Source organism: Pelodiscus sinensis, chromosome 1 (assembly GCF_052426305.1).
Source record: "Pelodiscus sinensis isolate ZL-2025 chromosome 1, ASM5242630v1, whole genome shotgun sequence".
NCBI classification, from domain to species: Eukaryota; Metazoa; Chordata; order Testudines; family Trionychidae; genus Pelodiscus; species Pelodiscus sinensis.
Genome location: NC_143052.1, coordinates 292,119,555 through 292,133,808, shown reverse-complemented (window position 1 = coordinate 292,133,808; position 14,254 = coordinate 292,119,555). Strand labels below are relative to the sequence as shown.

At 42.1% G+C, this 14,254-nt stretch overlaps 1 protein-coding gene across 2 annotated transcripts; it reads right to left on the bottom strand.

The window, feature by feature from the left end:
* Positions 1–747: 747 nt before the first annotated feature.
* Positions 748–4,554, bottom strand: CBY2 (chibby family member 2). Of its 2 annotated transcripts, none has more exons than XM_025182105.3 (2): positions 4,387–4,554; positions 748–2,140 (listed from the first exon to the last, which is right to left on the bottom strand). In XM_025182105.3, exon 2 carries the CDS (start codon positions 1,998–2,000, stop codon positions 864–866), a length of 1,137 nt encoding a protein of 378 aa, XP_025037890.3. In that variant the 5' UTR covers positions 2,001–2,140; positions 4,387–4,554; the 3' UTR covers positions 748–863. The 2 variants fall into 2 exon arrangements, with proteins under 2 accessions (XP_025037890.3, XP_025037889.3); XM_025182104.3 differs by having other exon boundaries at positions 748–2,143; positions 4,387–4,553.
* Positions 4,555–14,254: the final 9,700 nt, after the last annotated feature.

Below are 14,254 nucleotides of genomic sequence, written 5' to 3'. Positions count from 1 at the left end.
GGTTTGGAGTACCTCGTAAGTGAAGGATCCCCATGTAGGACTGTAGGAGCCCTGTTTCTAAGCAGTTTTTCTTGAATTAGATACTCTCAGTAGTGTCCCATGAGAGCACGCTATTTTCTGATTTTTTTTCTCCCAGCTAATTTGGCCCACAATTGTTTTCATCTTTGTTACAATACCCCTTTAATTTATATATAAAAATAAACTGGTTTGAACTTTATTTCTGTTTGAACATTACAAATGTGAGTAAGTCATGATCACTTATACTTATGTTGCCATTCATTTTTAGTACCATGATCCATTCTTCGGCTATGAAAATGAGATCTGAGATAAAATTCCCTTATGCTAAATGAAATACTTGAGTTAGGACATTATCAACTATATTTAGAAATTCGTGGAAGAGCCCTGATTTTCAGAAAGTGGTGAGCAGCCATCCTCTGAAAAACAAGATTCTTTAAGGCATCTTATATTTAGTGCCAAAGCACATGCCACTTTTCAAAGTTTAGGCCTTATTATTTATCCTTAGAGTTACAATTAAAACAGCACTTGGTTGGTAATCCCATGAGCTCCTCAGAGCTAAAAATCTATCATCAGATAAAATTTTTGCTCATGTGAATCTAGAAAATATAGCTGACAGGGCAACTTCATGACACATACGAATATGCATGGTCTCACGGGAGGACACAAGAAGATAAAGCATTACATGCAAGCCTCAGAATAAATCAATACCCCCATCTGTTTGTTTGTTTGTTTTTTTCTGAATCCCTCCCAGGACTTTATTGGAAACAAGGAGAGAGCTTTTTCATCAAATGTTAACTAGCAGGCCTTTCGTACCATGCTGCATATTTCTCCTGGTTGATATTCATTTACCAGCACCTGTCTGGCTTCCTCATCTCATTATGCTGTACAGGAGAAAGGGAATTGAGCTCCTTCTGCAATATTTCCATCCGGGCCATAATCTCTGACACTGTGCCTTTCATTACAGTTAGCTGCAGCTTTAACTGATTGTTCTCGTCCCAGAAGACTTTATTCTCTTCCTGAAGAATCTGGATTGCCTTTTTCTCTTCCAGAAGGGCCTGGTTCTCTTTTAGCAGAGCTTGTAGGGTTTGGTTTAGCTTCTGGACAGCCTGGAGGGCCACATTTTCCTCCTGACTGCCTGGGGCAACATTGTTCTCCTCCTGGCCTGGGACAGCTTTGCTTTCCTCCCAGATGTCCTGGACAGCATTACTCTTCATTTGGAAGGATGGACTAGCCTTGATATCATTTTGGACCAGGTTGGCTTTGCTGTCCTCCTGGAAGGCAGGGACATCGTCCTTGCTCTCCTCCTCAATTGGGGTGGCTTTGGTCTGCTTCTGGAAGACTGGGACAGGTTTGGTCTCCCTCTGGAAGAATGGGAAAGCTTCAGCCTCCTTCTGAAATACTGGGACAGCTTTGGTCTCCTTCTGAAAGAGTGGAAGAGCTTCAGCCTCCTTCTGAAAGATTGGGACAGCTTTGGTCTCCTTCTGAAAGACTGGAAGAGCTTTGTTCTCCTTTTGAAAGACTGGGACAGCTTTGTTCTCCTTGTGGAGTATCTGTAAAGCCATATTCTTTTCCTGAACAACCTGAAGGGCCTTGTTCTCTTGGAAGCCTATGTTCCTTTCTTGGAAGACTGGGAAAGGATTGTGCTCCTTCTGGAGAACCTGCTGGAGGGTGTCATCATAAATAACCTGGATGGCTTTGTTCTGTGTCCGTAGGCACTGGAGAGCTTTGTTCTCCTCCCGGAGGGCTTTGTTTTCAATCCGAAGGGCCTTGTTCTCCTCCCAGAGTGCTTTGTTCTCCTCCCAGAGAGTCCAGTCTTTCTGCATCTTCTTGCTGAAATGTTTCTGTTGGTAAGCAAAGGGTGGCTGATTGTAGGTCTCACTCACCCATTTGCCATCTACAAAGACAAATGTCTCGTCACTTAGCTTGACACGAGGGGCAATATAATCCATGTCAGGCTCTGCCTGTTGCATAAAGTGATTCATTGGATCAAAAGCAAATGTAGGGATGACTTAGCAAAGTGAAGAAGTCTGTGTGAAAAGACTCTCTTCAGAAGTTATGCAGGCAATTGCTGTTCTTGGTGAGGAGTAGCTAGTGAGGGGTCTGCAGAGACACTCACTCAGAACTGCTGGAATAGGGAACACAAATAAATAGGATTAGTTATGAAGTTCAAAGACAGAACTAAACTCAATTGGACAAGAAACCAGCAAATAAATCTATTTTCCAAAGTCTGTTCTGTGATAAGCCTCCGATTGAATGGATATGTTGGATGAAAATGATTTTACAGACATTATCTAAACTAAAACAACCTATATCTACTAGCTTTTTAATGTACAATACAGATTCATCCAACACCTCTATCCTCATTTTCTCCTGAAGCTCCTCTGTTGGTGCATTCCTCCCAGTCTGCTTCGTCTTTCTCCTTTCCTCTCCTTCTCTCAGTCTCTCCTTTGCATCTTATAAAAGGTTGTCTCTTCTACTGCCAATCCAAGCAGTCCCTCTCATGGCACCTTCAAAATTCACTAGTAAACCTCATCTTCTTCTACTCTCCAGATCCTGTGTACCTCCTCTTGATGAACTCTGTCTTATCTTATGAGCCCTTTAGAGCAGGGAACATCTCTCATTATAAGTTTGTAAGTCACAGTGTAGGTTTATGGCAATAAAGTGTGATTTTATATCTGTAGCAAGAACTCATTCTGCCCAGCTTAAGGTTTCTTCTCCGCATTACTTTTCCTTTCATTTCACAGTAGAGCTCTGAATGATACAGATTTCACAAAGAACGTTGTCAAGATTTTCAAAAGTGGGAGTCTAGAAATGGGTAAAACCCTACATAGGCATCTTAATATAAATGGCCTCGTTTTCAGAATTGTTCTGCTCTCACAAATGCCACCACACACAGTGAGTGCTAGGGCTGCTCAGCACCTCTGAAAACATGGATCACCTATATTTAGGTGCCAGCATGTGGATTTAAGAACCTAATTTTAAACATCCAAAATGTTTAAAAATGTTGGCCTTTCCCAGAAAGTTCCAAAAATCACACGTAGCACACTGAGTTCTCTTTGCACTCAAGAAAAAGAAAATATGCTCATTTTTAACTTTTCAGTGGTCTGTATTGCTGCTTCCAGTGGGAACTGAGATCAGCATAATTGCCTCTGTCAGCAGCAGAACAAGCTTGTCTTTTGAGAATGAGCCCAGAGCATCACTGTGGTCAAGCTGGAGCTGTGGGATTAGTAATGTCTGGCTATTGCAAGCAAATTCTCAGCACAACCTTTCATAATTTTTATTTATGTCTAGGGTAAGTTAAACCCTTTTTAGGGCCAGATATTATTGTAGGCTTTAAAACCTTTTCCTCAGCTAATTCTAACATAATTCTACTAGACTTTACATTACTGTTAACTGAATCAATATAGTCAAGTGCTTGTGATGATATCTGGGAATGAAAAGATCCCAATAATTTAGCATCTTTCACATAATCTCTTTTATCTCCTTTTCCCCCCATAGGTTTCTCCTTCACTAAGACTATCAACAGTTACCACATAAATTACAGGAATTTCTTTGACTTCTAAGGTTGTTTAATCTTTTTTCTAATAAATGCTTGATTCTAAATCTGTGACTAATGCATGTTTCATTTCTATACATTATTTCTTTTTCTTAATTTTGTATAGGCCTCAGCTTTCTTATTTGACCCCTTGTGTGTATCAGCTAAGAGTTGAGTCTTGGCTTTTTGTCTAATGGATCATTTAATAAGATGATCTCAATATCAGAGGAAAGATAGGGGGTTGAATTCTGACTAATTTTCGATAGCGTAGCATAAACACATTACCAAAGATCAGAGTGGATTCCCCATTGCTGATGCTTTTTAAATCAAGATTGGATATTTTTCTAAAAGATCTATTCCAGGAATTATCTGGGGAAAATTCCATGGCCTGAGTTATACTGGCGGGCATCTTAGATTATTACAGTTGTCCATTCTGGCTTTGGGATCTAAGAATCTATGAATCTTCTGTATATACTAAATGTCCATGTCAAATTTACTGCTATTATCTCTGTGTCTCTCTGTCTCACTGATTCTCCATCTCTTTTCAAATCTCATTTAACATGGGATTGAATTATTACTGGGTTACTCCAGTTTTACACTGATTTCCATGGTATTACATCAATGTAAAACCTGAATAATGTCAAGTGGTGAACCATACCCATCTTTTCTCCCTTGCAGAAGCCTTTTAATTTCTCTTAATCTCAGTTATCATTTTCTTTCAGATCTGTATTAAACAGTCCTTATGCAGTTTGGGGCTACAGATTACATGAGCAAAGCTAGCTAAAAATCAAGTTGACTAGTATTCTACAGTAATAGTGGGTACATCTGCTCACCTCTGTTTAAAATATAATTCTAGTGATGTCCTGTTTCTTTTGTCTTTATCTTCTCCAAACTCTCAGCTGGTTTATAACTGTAGTGTATCCAATGCTGAGGCCAAATGCCAGAAGCTGCCTCGATCTCTCTCTGCTCAAAACTGATTTTCAGCATGGCCAGAGACAGGACCATGCTTTTCAAACTGAGGCATGTAACAAGAAAGCCCCTTTATGACATAGACAGTATCTAAGTACATCCAGAGTAACAGTGTAATTGATGTAAATGAAAGGCATCTGCTCCCCAGGCCTGTTAAACTTCAGTAGGCTCTCAAGTGTTTCTCATCAAAGGTTTCCTATTATTATATTCTCATGACTTAGCCTCCACTGTTCCCACTATAATCTCTGAAGACTATCTGGGGTTTTTTCAGATCCCTAAGTCAGATGTGAATAGAAGTTACTTCTTTTTCCTTATAACAAATCAAGTAGAGAATTCTCAAGCTCCTTCCCAAATCACATTCTTCTTTTGCCTTCTCTCCTCATGTATGATCTTAGGGGCAGTTAAAATGAATTATTTTCCCAGTACTGTACTTTCTTTTTATAGAACATGATTTGCTCCATCCCCGATATTCAGACTAAGACCACTACTGAATTGACACTAAAGGTAACAAAACACCTCCCTTTTATCCAGTACGAGGCCTGGAGTAATTTTCCAGAATTAACTTTGAGGTTGGTGTTTTTCTTTGACTCCAAATTAAAAGAACTAGGACATTGCCAATTCTTGTTAACAAGAAAATAGACTGCTGAGAGTATCTGGGCATTACACCCAATGCCATTATCCAAAGCAGTTATTTGCACTTCCACATCTTTCCATTTTTAATTCTCTCTTATTATTTCTTATTTGCTGCATCTTTAAAAGTAGAATTAAGTGTTTTCTAATTTGAGTGTTCCTAAGTCACAAACACTACAGTTAATTTCTTTCCAAGTGAAAACTTGGCCTTAGCCCTAATGTGGTAGTTCATGTTTTAGAAAAATTGTAGGTAAACAGTTCAGCAATTTTTGAGTTATGGAAGGATGATAAACTTTGGCATACAAATTCTCACTGTAATTTCTTCCCATTTCTATTTAATCTCAGACAACACTAAAGCATCACTAATCACTATGGCAACTTCCTGAAGAGCATTCTGTTTACTTTCTTATTCAAGTATTCTACAGTGAAGAGCAGGAAAATCAGTTTCCTGAAGAGAGTTTGTCCTTTGAAAGAAGGGGGTGGTTGAAGTTTACTTACTGGTTGTAGGGAGCTTTAGGAAAGATGACCGTTGAATTGGGTGATCCTTCTCAATGCCTGGAGAATCAAGGGTGTACAATATACTAAAGCAGAAAAGCTTTAGGGCTCATACTAGAGCCAAAGTTAGTGAAGATAAGAACAATCCAGTAAAAAGTACTGATCAAAAGAGAAAAACCTGATTCTTCTGAATTCATAATTACTGCTAGGGTTAAAGTTTTGTTGTGTTTTATGTTTTTCTTTTCTTAATTTTTCTGCATATTTTCCTGCCTTTATTCCTAACTATACAACCTGGTGTGAATGAATCACCTTTCTATATGCTACTCTAGAATTTAAGACTTGAGCATACCTGATCTTAAGTCAATAGAAAAACTAAAACACACTTCAAAGGGCTTTTTATCAGCTCCAGAATTGGTTAATTTGGGGAGGTACAGCAAGGTATTTGTAGCCTATTTTGTCTATGTTCCTGGCACACTGATTGATCAGAAGGAGTTACAGGGGATATCAAGGAATTCCTTCTGCTCTGAAAAGGACACAAGTGAATTGGGATAGCAGTGTACAAATTAGGGCTGTCAGCAATTAACACAAAACAAATTAATCACAATTTAAAAAATTAATCAAGATGAATTACAGTTTTGATCACGCTGTTAGTACTAATTGTTGTTACCTTTTCTTGAATATCCCATCCTTTCACAACATCCAAAAATGCCCTATGAATGTTTCAGCATAATGTTTCTCTTCAGAATGCGTTACTGTTAAAGCAAATGGCTGCACTGTCCAGGTAGTATCAATCAGGCGTGCTAGGATTCCAAGAGAGCTGTGATTGCTCAAGGATGCCCAGTGATCACCAGTCAAAGCAACAGCTAGTACATTTTTCAGAAGCTCCAACTTTGTACTCTTCTCATTGTGACATAGATCATACATTCATGGTTCAATGTTTCCTGGAGAAGGCAAGGGTATGTCTGATTAGCAGATACAATTTGTATAGTACCTCTTAGACCTCAGTAATTTTCCATGGTAAGTGCTCTGTAGTTCATAGTTACCCATTTTTCAATAGCACTGGTTAAGCTGTTGTACTTTGATCCATGGGCTTGTACCCATCCTGAAACTCTGTAAGCATATTCTTCCATGGCTGGCAAGCTTCATTTGCTGTCACTGGATTATGTGTAGCATATGAACTGGAGGTGAAAGCTTGTGTAGTGTGTAAATGGTACTGCAGACTTGAAGTACATCAATGTTATTGAAATTTAGCCTTGAAAAAATTGTAGCTACGGTATTTTTTTAAATCACTTCACAGCCCTACTTATCAAGCTCAGGTTTGAAACAAGGTTTTTTGTCCCTATTGCTCTTCTTGGAAGGCTGTTGTGAAAGGACCTTCCCTTTTGTCCCATGGCAGCTATTTTGCTTAAGAGCCTTTGGTGAGGGACCTTGTCAAAGGCTTTCTGAAAATCTAAGAACACTATATCCACTGGATCCCCTTTATCCACATGCTTGTTGAGCCCCTGAAAGAATTCTAATAGCTTGGTGAGGCATGATTTTCCTTTACAAAAATCATATTGAATTTTCCCTACCAAGTATAAATTAAGTGCATCTATATAGCTGATAATTTTGTTCTGTACTATAGTTTCAACTGGTTTGCCCAGTATTGAAGTCAGACTTATCGGACTCTAATTGCTGGGATCACCTCTGTAGTGATCCTCCTGTCATTTGGCACAGAAGCTGATTTAAAGGATAGGTTACAAACCACAGTGAGTAATTCTGCAATTTCATATTTGAGTTCCTCTAGAACTCTTGAGTGAATATCATCTGGTTCTGATGACTTATTACTGTTATTTTATCAGTTTGTTCCAAAATCCTTTCTAAAGGAACAGTTCCTCAGATTTGCCACCTAAAAGGAATGGCTCAGGTTTGGAAATCTCTCTCACACCCTCAGTTATGAAAACCAATGCAAATAATTCATGTAGTTTCTCTGTAATGATTTTTATCATGCTTGAGTGCTCTGTTATCATCTCGATTGTCCAGTGGTTCCACTGGTTGTTTAGCAGGCTTCCTGCTTCTGATGTACTTAACAATTTTTTTTGTATTACTTTTTGAGTCTTTGACTAGCTGTTCTTCAAATTCTTTTTTGGCCTTCCTATTTATTTATATTCCTACACTTCATTTGCCTGAGTTTATGTTCCTTTCTATTTCTCTCACTAAGATTTAACTTCCATTTTTTAAAGAATGCATTTTTATCTCTCACTGTTTCTTTTACTTTCTTTAATTTAGCCCTGGTAGTAATTTTTTGGTTATCATACTACAATTTTTAATTTGGGTATATATTTAAGTTGGGTTTCTATTATGATATCTTTTAAAAGTTTCCATGCTTCTTGCTGAGATTTCACTTTTGGCACTGTACCTTTTAATTTCTATTCTACTAACTTCCTCATTTTTATCTAGCCCCCTTTCTGACATTAAAATGTACAGTGTCGGGTTGCTGGAGTGTTTTCCTCACCACAAGGATGTTCAATGTAAGTAAATTATGGTCGCTATTTTTACCAAGCAGTCTAGCTATATTCACCTCTTGGACTAGATCCTATGATCCACTTAGGAATAAATCAAGAGTTGTCTTTCCTCTTGTGGGTTCCAGGACTAGCTACTCTAACAAACAGTCATTCAAGATGTCAAGAAACTGTCTCTACATCCTGTCCTGAGGTGACCTGTACCCAGTCAATAAGGGGACATTGAAATCCTCCATTATTACTGAGTATTTTGTTTTTATAGATTCTCCAATCTTCTTAAGCATTTCACAGTCACTATCACCATGCTAATCAGGTGGTCAGCAATATGTCCTTACTGCTATATTCAAATGATCTGAGCATGGAATTACTATCCATACAGATTCTATGTTACAATTTGGATCATTTAAGATTTTATTTCATTTGACTCAATGCTTTCTTTCTACAGGATTAGCCACAGTGTAATTTTGGGGTAAGATGTGAATTGTATATTAACTTGGGTGTGTGGCTGGTCCTTAGAGAGGCTCAGAAGAACCTTTTCTTTGATGAGGCTGGTTGCACAGAACCACTTATCTCTGAATTCAGTGTTTCGGGGTGTGAAACAAAGCTAGGAATACTTCAGGAACTGCTTTTATGACATCTTGTTAGCCAGTGTGGTGAAACAGAAATTTCCCTCTTTGCAGTTGCTTTGATATATTTTCTGGCACAATGCCCACCAACATTTTGAGGTGTATTGGCTTTATTTCTGCAGTATGACTGGAATTTGGTGTTCTCAGTGGTGTCCCATGAAGGCCCTGTTACAACCAGGTCTGTTCTTAAAGCCTCTGCCACACTGAGGAGGAATAGCTTGGTGAAATGGAGGTCTTAACACTGGCAGAGGGATTAAGAAGGGGGGTACGTCTACACTACAACGTTAATTCGAACTAACTTAGTTCGAATTAGTTAATTCGAACTAAGCTAATTCGAACTAACGCATCTAGAACTAAAAACTAGTTCGAATTAGCGTTTTGCTAATTCGAACTAGCACGTCCACATTAAGTGGACCCTGAACCGGGGTTAAGGATGGCCGGAAGCAGTGCCGGCAGGGCATCAGAGGAGGACTTAGAGCGTGGAGATGCTGTCTCAGGCTAGCCAAGGGCTGTGCTTAAAGGGACCCGACCCCCACCCCGGACAGACAGTTCTCAGGGGTGCCCCGCTTGCAAAGCAGTCCTGGCTTGGATTGCCCAGAGTACCCACACTGGGCACATCACAGCACTCGGCCATCAGCCCGGCTGCACTTGCCGCAGGCTGCCATCTCGGGAGAGAGGGCAATTGGGGGGCTGCAGGAGAGCTTCCACCCCCAGAAGCCCGTAGAGCCAGCCCAGTCCTCCCCATCGGGGCGCATACCCCATTCCTCCCTCACCTCCTTCCACTTACCCTTCCCTAGCCCCTCTTCTTGATGTACAAAATAAAGGACAATTGTGTTCAAAAATGGAATCTGTCTTTATTGAACAAAACTGGGGGAGACTGGGAAAAGGAGGTGGGAGAGGGGAAGAGAGAGGGTGGGAGAGGGGAGGGCAACTACAATGATCAGGGGTTGGGAACAGGAAACGTAGAGTAGTGGTGGTTGGAGACTCTCTTCTGAGGGGAACGGAGGCACCCATCTGTCGCCCTGACAGCTCATCTCGAGAGGTATGCTGTCTGCCAGGGGCCCGTATCCGAGATGTTACGGAGGCATTGTCGAGGATTATCCGGCCCTCTGACTACTACCCCATGCTACTCATCCACGTGGGCACAAATGATACTGCCAGGTGTGACACTGAGCGGATCAAGTGTGACTACAGGGCTTTGGGAGTACGGGTGAAGGAGTTTGGAGCGCAGGTGGTATTCTCTTCTATCCTTCCTGTCAAAGGTAGGGGCCCGGGCAGAGAGAGGTGCATCCTGGAGGTGAATGCCTGGCTGCGACGATGGTGTCGCCAGGAGGGATTCGGCTTCCTTGATCACGGGGTGCTCTTCCAGGAAGGACTGCTTGGCGGAGATGGAGTTCACCTTTCCAGGAGCGGGAAGGCCTTGTTTGGACACAGACTGGCTAACCTTGTGAGGAGGGCTTTAAACTAGGTTTGTCGGGGGCAGGTGAGCAAAGCCCACAGGTAAGTGCTGAATGTGCGGGACTGGGAGATGGGTTGGAAATGGGGGGGACTACGGCCTATAATGGCAAGGAGAAAGGAGGGTCAGGGCACAACAGGGAGGCAAGATCAAATCAGTATCTTAGATGCCTATATACAAATGCGAGAAGTATGGGTAATAAGCAGGAAGAACTGGAATTGCTAACCAATAAATACAACTATGATATCATTGGTATTACAGAAACCTGGTGGGATGGGACGCATGATTGGAATATTGGTATGGAAGGGTACGGCTTGCTCAGGAAGGACAGACAGGGAAAAAAGGGAGGAGGGGTTGCCTTGTATATTAAAAATGTACACACTTGGACTGAAGTGGAGATGAACGTAGGAGATAGCTGTGTAGAGAGTCTCTGGGTTAAGCTAAAAGGGGTAAAAAACGAGGGTGATATCATGCTAGGAGTCTACTACAGGCCACCTAGCCAGGTGGAAGAGGTGGATGAGGCCTTTTTTAAACAATTAACAAAACTATCCAAAGCCCAAGATTTGGTGGTGATGGGAGACTTCAACTATCCAGACATATGTTGGGAAACTAACACAGCGAGGCACAGGCTATCCAATAAGTTTCTGGACTGCATTGGAGACAACTTTCTGTTTCAGAAGGTTGAAAAAGCTACCAGAGGAGAAGCTGTTCTGGATTTGGTTTTAACAAATAGGGAGGAACTAGTTGAGAACTTGAAAGTGGAAGACAGTATAGGGGACAGTGATCACGAAATAATAGAGTTCATGATCTTAAGGAAAGGTAGAAGGGAGACCAGCACAATTGAGGTTATGGATTTCAGGAAGGCAGATTTTGATAAGCTCAGAGAACTTGTAGGTAAGGTCCCATGGGAAGCAAGACTGAAGGGAAAAACAACTGAGGAGAGTTGGAAGTATTTCAAAGGGACGTTGTTAAGGGCCCAAAAGCAAACAATTCCGCTGTGTAGGAAAGATAGAAAATATGGCAAAAGACCAGCTTGGCTTAACAAGGAGATCTTGCATGATCTCAAAATAAAAAAGGAGTCATATAAAAAATGGAAACTAGGACAACTAACAAAGGATGAATATAGGCAAGCAACACGGGAATGCAGGGGCAAGATTAGAAAGGCAAAGGCACAAAATGAGATCAAACTAGCTACAGGCATAAAGGGAAACAAGAAGACCTTTTATAAATACATTAAAAGCAAGAGGAAGACCAAGGACAGGGTAGGCCCACTGCTTAGCGAGGAGGGAGAAGCAGTAACAGGAAACTTGGAAATGGCGGAGATGCTCAATGACTTCTTTGTTTCGGTCTTCACCGAGAAGTCTGGAGGTGTGCCTAACGTAGTGAATACAAGCAGAGAGAGGGTAAGTTTAGAAGATAGGATACACAAAGAACAAGTTAAAAATCACTTAGGAAAGTTAGATGTCAGCAAGTCACCAGGTCCTGATGAAATGCATCCCAGGATACTCAAGGAGCTGATAGAGGAGGTATCTGAGCCTTCAGCTATGATCTTTGAAAAATCATGGCAGACAGGGGAGATTCCAGAAGACTGGAAAAGGGCAAATATTGTGCCCATCTATAAAAAGGGGAATAAGAACAACCCAGGAAATTATAGACCGGTCAGTTTAACGTCTGTCCCAGGGAAGATAATGGAGCAGGTAATTAAGGAAATCGTATGCAAACACTTGGAAAGTAATAAAGTGATAGGGAATAGCCAGCATGGGTTTGTGAAGAACAAGTCATGCCAAACTAATCTGATAGCTTTCTTTGATAAGATAACGAGCCTTGTGGATAAGGGAGAAGCGGTGGATGTCATATACCTAGACTTTAGTAAGGCATTTGATACGGTCTCGCATGATATTCTTATTGATAAACTAGGCAAATATAACTTAGATAGGGCCACGATAAGGTGGGTGCATAATTGGCTGGATAACCGTAGTCAGAGAGTTGTTGTTAACGGTTCTAAATCCTGCTGGAAAGGGATAACAAGTGGAGTTCCTCAAGGGTCTGTTTTGGGACCCGTACTATTCAATATCTTCATCAATGATGTAGATATTGGGATAGAGAGTACTCTTATTAAGTTTGCAGATGATACCAAACTGGGTGGGGTTGCGACTTCTTTGGAGGATAGGGACATAATTCAAAATGACCTTAGCAAGTTAGAGAAATGGTCAGAGGTAAACAGGATGAGGTTTAATAAAGAGAAATGCAAAGTGCTCCACTTAGGAAGGAACAATCAGTTCCATACATACAAGATGGGAAGCGACTGTCTAGGAAGGAGCATGGCGGAAAGGGATCTAGGGGTCATAGTGGACCACAAGTTGAATATGAGTCAACAGTGTGATGCTGTTGCAAAAAAAGCAAATATGATTCTAGGTTGTATCAACAGGTGTGTTGTAAGCAAAACTCGTGAAGTCATTCTGCCGCTCTACTCTGCACTAGTTAGGCCTCAGCTGGAGTACTGTGTCCAGTTCTGGGCGCCACATTTCAAGAAAGATGTGGAGAAATTGGAAAGGGTACAGAGAAGAGCGACAAGAATGATTAAAGGTTTAGAGAACATGACCTATGAAGCCAGGCTTCATGAACTGGGCTTGTTTAGTTTGGAAAAAAGAAGATTAAGGGGGGACATGATAGCGGTTTTCAAATATCTAAAAGGGTGTCACAAGGAGGAAGGCGAAAATTTGTTCCTCTTGGTTTCTGAGGACAGGACAAGGAGTAATGGGCTTAAAGTGCAGCAGGGGAGGTTTAGATTGGACATTAGGAAAAAATTCCTAACTGTCAGGGTGGTCAAATATTGGAATAAATTGCCAAGGGAGGTGGTGGAATCTCCCTCTCTGGAGATATTTAAGAACAGGTTAGATAGACATCTGTCAGGGATGGTGTAGGTGGAGCTTGGTCCTGCCTTGAGGGCGGGGGGCTGGACTCGATGACCTCTCGAGGTCCCTTCCAGTCCTATTATTCTATGATTCTATGAAGAGAGGCTAAAGAGACTGGGACTTTTCAGCTAAGAAAAGAGGAGACGGAGGGGGGACAGGATAGAGGTCTCTAAAAGAGGGAGTTAGGTGGAGAGGGTGCATACAGAAAAATTCTTCATTAGTTCCCATAAAGAAGGACTAGAGGACACCAAAGGAAAGGAATGGGTAGCAGGCATCAAAGGCTTCAACTTAAGAAAGTTGTTCTTCACAAAGCAAAGAGTCAACCTGTGGAACTCCTTGCTGCAGGAGGCTGTGAAGGCTAGAACTAGAACAGAGTTTAAAGGGACGTGAGATCAAGTCATGGAGGTTGGGTCCATGGAGTGCTATTAGCCAGGGGGTAGGAGTGGTGTCCCTGCCCAAGGTTTGTGGAAGGCTGGAGAGGGATGGCACGAGACAAATGGCTTGGTCACTGTTTTCGGTCCACCCCCTCCAGGGTCCCTAGGGTTGGCCGCTGTCGGCAGACAGGCTACTGGGCTAGATGGACCTTTGGTCTGACCCAGTACGGCCATTGTAAGCTCAGGGCTCAGGGTCGGGGGTCTCAGTGGACCACCTTGATTTTCATGCACACCTGCTCCTGGGTGGCCAGGCTGGCAGCTCTCCTGACCTAGCCGGCCACTTTCCTGTGCCTAGTGCGGAGGTCATGGACAAGGTCCACGATGTCTGCACTAGCCCAGGCGGGTGCCTACCTCTTGCAGTCCCGGGCAAGCTCCCAGGAGCCACCAGCCTGGTCCCGGGAAGAGGGGGAGGTCTGTGGGGCATCGGGTGGGTGGCTCGATCCATGCCAGGTGCAGGGTCTGCTGGCTGGGTGCTGGCAGGCTTGCACCGGGGCCGGGAGGGGGGCAGACGAGTTTCCCTGGTGTTGGCCAGAGTGGCCACCAGGGAAAGCTGGGGAGGGCTAGCCTCCCACTAGTTCGAATTAAGGGGCTACACAGCCCTTAATTCGAACTAGTAAGTTCGAACTAGGCTTAATCCTCGTGGAATGAGGATTACCTAGTTCGAACTAAGCGCTC

Coding starts and splice junctions, on each gene's coding strand:
- CBY2 (XM_025182105.3), bottom strand. CDS start 2,000: ATGAATCACTTTATGCAACAGGCAGAGCCTGACATGGATTATATTGCC.